At 41.4% G+C, this 7,142-nt stretch overlaps 1 protein-coding gene across 9 annotated transcripts in view; it reads left to right on the plus strand.

Annotated features, from left to right (window-relative positions):
• SGSH (N-sulfoglucosamine sulfohydrolase) overlaps positions 1 to 7,142 on the plus strand; it is a 79,984-nt gene that overhangs the window by 5,017 nt on the left and 67,825 nt on the right. For all 9 annotated transcript variants that reach the window (XM_072414959.1, XM_072414952.1, XM_072414953.1 and 6 more), the window contains exon 2: positions 2,279 to 2,439. Coding sequence is in view for 7 of the 9 variants with exons in the window: in XM_072414952.1 (XP_072271053.1) it covers positions 2,279 to 2,439 (161 nt within the window). In the remaining 2 variants the exon portion in view is untranslated. The remainder of the gene's footprint in view (positions 1 to 2,278; positions 2,440 to 7,142) is intronic.

Here is a 7,142-nt window from a genome sequence, read left to right on the forward strand (position 1 = left end):
AAATAATATTTCTATCTACATCAGACCTAACTGTTTTAAGAAATCTCACCGCCTGGTACGCAGGCTGGGTCCATATGTTATCGCCATTATGTGCAAAGGTCAGGCTCCAACAAACTTGATTTTTTTATTCCTAAATTTCAAAGGTCTCAAATCATAAACTTCTGCAGGAATTGAAGCAGATAATGCTTTTCTGCAGGAGACGCATTTAGATCAAGGTGGTACCCAAGTGCCAATTCTCTCAGACATTTTTAAACACCCTTTCTAAATCAAACACAGACCCAGAAGGTCACTCCAGGGTCGTTTGGGAACAAAGGATGTAGTCTTATGTAACATATATGCTCCTAACTCCTCCCAGCGTACCTTCCTGGAATCCCTCATGTGACTGATCTGTTTAACATCTTCCTAGCAGTTCCCAGCTCCATGCTCCACTTCTATATCTCCATATTTCTTAAACCAGATAAAAACGCACAAAACTCCACAAGTTATCGCCTGATAGCCCTCCTTTACACAGATTTAAACATTTTTACCAGAATCTTGGTCACATATCGGGGGATTTATCTGCCAACGATAAAAGCCAAAGACCAAGTGGGGCTTATTGCAGCACGCCGGGCAGACGACAATATGAGACTCACTAATGACATCATAGACACACTTAATAAACTAGAAACTGGTGCAGTGATCCTCAGCTTGCACGTAGAAAAAACCTTTGACCGCCTGAGCTGGCCTTTCATGATGCAAACATTGCAATAGATTGGGATCCAGCATCCTTTTTTAACTGCTATACCAGCTTTATTATCCAACTCCACAGCCAAGGTTAAACTCACACACTCTAATTCCCCACGGTTCACCATTCAGAACAGAACCAGGCAAGGGTGTACAATTCCCCCCTTCTCTTTGCCTTATGCATAGAAACCCTTTGGTCTATAATATGGAAACACCGTGACATTATAGCACTCTTCGCAGATGATGTGCTCCTTACCCTTACCAACCCATTATAATGTTACCCAATTTACATAAGGTACTGAATGAGTATGGCGTCTTCTCTGGTTACAAAATAACTAAACTAAAACAGAAGCCCTTCCCATCAATTTACTGACAACCCCTGTTCAACAACTCCAATGACAATATGCCTAACACTGGAAAACTGATTTGCTCAAATACTTAGAAATTTACCTCACTACAGCTTATCAAGCACTATATATTTATAAAAGCAGTTATATCCCGTTCTTCAGAGAGATAGGAACCCTTTTGGGCGCATAGCACTGATATAGATGTCTTTCTTACGGTACCCATACCACTGAAGATGCTTAAGCGACTACAGGCATCCATAATAAATTATATCTGGGGCTACAATAGACATCTGGATACAGATGCTGGGTCGGTAGACTGTTTTATGCTCACTTTGTAGTGCAGGAGGCCTAGGGGCAACTGATATACTCAAATATTACTTTGATACACATCTTAAACTACCTTCTTTCTGGTCTACCCTGCAGTCATTCAGCCATTGGATGGAACTTGAAAAATTGTAAATGGCACCAATTCCCAATTCTATGCTCTAGCACTTCCTGTCCTATGCAAGAAACCACCATGTTGGCACCAATACAGTTTATGAGGCGTATCTGGCTGTAAGCGTAAATTTACCCTGCTTATTCCTTCTTATAGGTGGTAAACCATGACTAATTGACATGGTTTGAAGTGTGGTATTGGGTAAATATATATTACAGTTTTCAACTCTGTAATTTTTTTTCAGTCGGTTGGTAAGAAATTGTAGTTGGGTGGAAGCCCCTGTATTATGGTATTATACTTTATTATGATTAGTAAATAAAAACTGGCATTGCTGACAATTTTTGCATCTAAAAGTGCCTTCAATTTATCCTGGCAAGGATCTGTTCTTGATAACCCTAGGTAGTGAATAGTCGTAATTCTATATTTAATAACCTAGCAAGTCTATATACAACAAAGAGATTTTCATCAATGTATTTTTTGAAAATTGGGTCATGAATCAATATGTACCAGTGTTTTGTAAGATTTTGTGAATCTGCATGTGTTTACAAAAACTAGTAATTATCCTAGTTTTTTTATTAATTGTTTCAGGTTTGTTGGAAAATGAGACCTGTATGATCAAATTATTTGCTTTTGTAATGTGTTCCAGGGCTGGAACAATATCACACTGCTTAGAAACACCAGTATTGTAAAGCCTTGTTTTTAGAATTGCATGCTTTGTTATGGTCTGGTGTTACATGATTGTGGATTTAACCCTGTATTTACTTGTTTCAAGGTGATGATGCTGGCTTTGAGACTGGTATATATAACAACTCAGCCATTCAAACTCCACACATAAATGAGCTGGCCAAAAGGAGTCTTATTTTCAAGAATGCATTCACCTCTGTAAGCAGCTGCTCTCCTAGCAGAGGTGCTATCCTGACAGGTCTTCCTCAGGTAAAATCTTGCAAAGAAATAATTGTTTTTTTTACTAAAATTTCATATTTTGATACACACCTATGGATAATCAGTTACTAATTGGAATTTTTAATATGAAGTTGTAAGATAGTCATATACCCTGCTTAAATTTGGTCCTAAAAATGGAAGTATTTTATGAATAAAAATGAAATAGTTTATTATACAACAATTTATTAATGCTCCATCCATTTTTTACATCAGGAAGGTCTTTCCACAAATTTTACCATATATTCTTTACCATCCCTTATTGTTCCTTGATGGTTGATATCGTTTCTAAACAATTTTTAAACTAGCATGAAAGAGCAATAAATAGGACAAAGGAATTGTTAATACATTCAAAGACATTGTTCAAGATAAAGGAACAAGAGCCAAATTGATGATCTTTCATGAATATGGCTACTCTAGGTTGTTACAAGTCTTGCGTGTATATGCGTAAAAAAGCTTTTGACAGTGGTCCCTGGGAAAAAAGAAATCTATTCATTTTTTCATTTTAAGGTGCCTATAGTTTGGGGGAGGAGGGGGGGGGGGGCTTGCAATGACTGCTATTTTTGCTTTTGTAACATCAAAGGGTACAACTTGAAAAAGAAAAAAAGTAATTTTGTGACTTACGGTTCTGGGTCCGGAAATGATAGACATGAATTTGTGATCTCTAATGAGGCCTGCTTTCTTTAGCTGTCCACAATACCATCTCCCTGCTCTAACTTTCCACACTGATGCTTAACCTATCTGGCAGTATGATTAATTTAGTATTTTTAAATTTAAATATTTAAAAATACTTCTAATTTTAAATTTTCTGACGGTCCTGCCCCCCAACACACACCGCCCGCACTTGTCGCATGCCCGCCTTTTGCATCCCCTAGCCTCACGTCTCCAATGTTCACATGTCAGGATGTGAAGCCAGGGGACCCAGATGCCGGGCATCGCCAACAGGTCGCAGAAGCCGGACTGGCATCACCAAGTGGATACAGATGCTGGGCCCGTATCGCTGGAGAACACGCGGGCTCTTAAGGACCAGGTAAACCCTCAATTCAACCCCTTAGTGTGGCTCAGGTTTCCACTTTTTGTAATGAAATTTCCCCCTCGGGCAACACTCAGAATTATCGCCAGGGGGGCTAAATCAGCCAAGAACAAGAAGTTAAATTAAGGAAGTAGCAAACAAGATGTTCCTTCTGTTGTTTTGGTCTATTATCCTTCTGCTACTTTACCATTGAAACCATCACCATTTATAGACTCAGGGTAAGAATGATCACGAGATGTTGTTGTTTACATGTTCAGCTGCTACAGCAAGCATTGTCTGGGGTTTATAGAGACACTACCCACAACAAGGGGTCAGAGGCTTTGCTGGGAAACTCAATCACCCTCTTACTAGATTGTGTGAAGTTCATCTTTTGTTTATGTATGGACAATGCATAATAATATGCATGCAGAATGCAAAAAGGGCTTAGAACAACTTAAAACAAATCCTAAGTAAAAAAAACAAATACACTAATGTGGCTCTACAGTCTCAACAAACTTTTGTGGGCTTTCTCCAAAGGTATGACGAACGCCTTAATGAACTCCTCTGCTATCGCTCAGTCCTCTACCTCTGTTGCTGCTCCTGTGACTCCTGTTCCAGACCCAGCCTCCATGCCACCCTACTTTATGCTCCAGATCCCCACTCCTCCTCGCTACTTCAGTGACCCCAAGCTCTGTCGAGGATTTAATAATCAGTGCCAATTTCAGTTTGAATTGCAGCCCAGGAACTTTCCTACAGAGCGAACAAAGGTGGCTTTTTTCATTTCCTTGTTGGCAGGGTAAGCCCTTGCTTGGGCTTCACCCCTCTGGGAAAAGGGTAATCCTATTTTGGGAGACTTTAATACTTTTCTCTTTGAACCTGGCCGAGCCTCTTCTGCAACCTCAGAAATTCTCTGCTTCCACCAGGCCACAAGTTAAACTGCTCACAGAAAGCCCCTAAACTTCAGTGCCTACAAGAATTAGAAGGGTGTTTTCCACCTTCCAGGATTACATTTCCTTGTAGAGATCTCTTGTAACAACCTGAAATTCTGGTCGCAAGCCTTTCTGGACTCTGGTGCTGCTGGGAACTTTATTAATCAGCACCTAGTCTCTCAGTACAATATTCCTGTGGTGCCCCTATCAAAACCCCTAGTGGTCTCTGTGATAAATGGGGCAGTCCTGCCAGGCAGTATCCAGCATTCTACCATTCCATTGAATAAGAATCTTGGGGCCCTACATTCTGGGACTATATCCTTCCTGGTTATCCCCAAAGTCACATATCCTGTTTTGCTTGGGCTACCCTGGCTCAGAAAACTCCTGTCATTGATTGGAGCTCTGGAGACAACCTTTCATGGAGTTCTACCTGCCTTCAGAAGTGTCTCCCCAGATTTCTTCCTGCACGGCAAATTTGTTCATCAGCCGATTCTCAAGTTCCTGGCCCACCAAGACTATATTGGTAATTTGCGGATGTCTTCAGCAAAAAGCAGGCTGAGACTCTACCACCTCATTGTCCTTATGACTATGCTATAGACCTGGTCCCTGGTTCCACGGGGCAGAGTTTACCCTCTCTCCCTGCCAGAAACCAATGCTATGGCAGAGTATATTCCAGAGAGAGAGAGAGAGAGTTTGGAGAGAGACTTCATTCGCAAGTCATATTTTTTCGTTGTGAAGGATGGTTCCCTGCATCCCTGTATAGATTACAGGGGCCTAAATAAAATTACCTTTAAAAACCGCTATCTGCTTCCTCCCATCTCGGAGTTGTTTGATCGACTCCAGGGAGCGTCTGTTTTCACCAAGCTTGACCTATGAGGTGCCTACAATTTAATTCGTATCCGAGTAGGTGATGAGTGGAAGACTGCCTTCAATACCCGGGATGGCCACTACGAATATCTGCTAATGCCGTTTGGACTCTACAATGCAGTGTGGTTGTGTACCTGGATGACATTTTGGTTTATTTCAAGGATCTGCCAACAGACCGCAACCATGTCTGGACAGTCCTTCAGCAATTTCGGAACAATGGACTTTATGCAAAGCAAAAGAAATGTCTATTTTAACTTTCTGAAGTCCCATTTCGCAGTTAAACATTTTCACCTGAGGGTCTGAGGATCAACCCTGCCAAACTTTCTGCAGTACTTTATTGGCCACAACCACTTGGACTTAAACCTTTCCCAAAGGTTCCTGGGCTTTGCCAACTGCCTGTCAGCTGCCCCTTTGCCTCAGAGAACTAGAGTGTTCCTCAGACGCACTCCACCTGCTGGCCCCTCTCCAGTACTCCCTCTGGTTGTGGGTTAGGATGTCTGCAGGTCACATAGCCTCATCTTTCGCATGACCTTCCCTTTATAAGGAAGTGACTGGCAACAGGAAGCTGCCTGAACAAGAAGTTCCTTCTGGTTCTGCTCCCAGGTTTCTGTTGTTCCAGTTTGTGCTTCCTGTTCCTGAATTATTCGTGTACAGACCCCGGCTTATTTCCTGACTATTCCTGATTGCTACCTGCCCTGACCTTTTGTTTGTCTGGCCATTCTCTGTCTCACTCCTGCACCACGCTTTGTTCCTGCTAGTTATCAATCACCTGCCTTGGCAGGCACGGGGGCCGCAACCTGGCAGTTGCTTGCCACACATCATCCTTATCTCCAAAGGCTCTGAAGAAAACTGAGCTGTTGCTTAGACTCTGTGCCTCCTGCATGTCTCTACCCACTGGGCTGGTGACACAGAAGGGTCCACCACTCTGCCCGGTGGAGCCATGACAGTAGTTTTGCAATCAAATGTCATTATATTACATACTTGGTAATCCTCTCAGAACTAAACCATCGACAGGAACTTCTAATGTCTTTTCTGGTTGGCTGTCATATGATTTAAAATGAGGAGTTTTGCAAAAATTAATATACCCCTTCCAAACTTTGCTACTACTACTCATCAAACACATGTTAAGCGCCTGGAGCAAGGCTTTCAAATTTGGGGCTTTCAAACTTTCAGTTTGAGGGGGCAATGATCTAGAATATCAATGCTTAAACTGTAATTTTCACAATGTTATCTTGGGGTCAACTTACCAGATATACAACTTTAGCAAGCCTCTTTCATCATACTAGTGACGTGTTCTGCACCTCAACCTGATCTTTTATTTGATATGGTTGTGCCCTCAGATGGAACAAATTTGGTCAGGGGCGATTCAGTATATGAATAATATCACAACTCTCCATTGGGACATATCTCCTTCAGTTGGGTTGTTACATTCTAGTCGGAAAGCAGCATTAAATAATCAAACTTCCTTGAACAAATAGAAAATAATTTTTTTTTATTGGTGGTTAAAAAACAGATTGTAATACACTAGTTTGCCCCAAGTGTGTCTTTTATTGATTACCGTATTTTTCACCGTATAAGACGCTCCGGGATATAAGACGCACCCAATTTTAAAGGAGGAAAATCTAGAAAAAAAAAGATTCTGCAGTGTTCTCCCCAGGAATTTTTTTCAGCCGGGTGGTAGGAAGCTGTAGCCGGGTGGTAAAAAAGGGAGTGTGGCAAAACACGGCAAATTTAGTGCTTCCAGTTGTTTATGCCTTGGGTAATCAGCAACCTCTTATTTTTTCAGTGTTCTACCTTCTTCCAATTATTTGTTACAACTTTGTAATGCCTGCCCCGTTAGTATATCCAATTTTTCTATTCTATGTATTTTGCCACAAGTGTCCTATGCC

Source organism: Pyxicephalus adspersus, chromosome 6, assembly GCF_032062135.1.
Source record: "Pyxicephalus adspersus chromosome 6, UCB_Pads_2.0, whole genome shotgun sequence".
NCBI classification, from domain to species: Eukaryota; Metazoa; Chordata; class Amphibia; order Anura; family Pyxicephalidae; genus Pyxicephalus; species Pyxicephalus adspersus.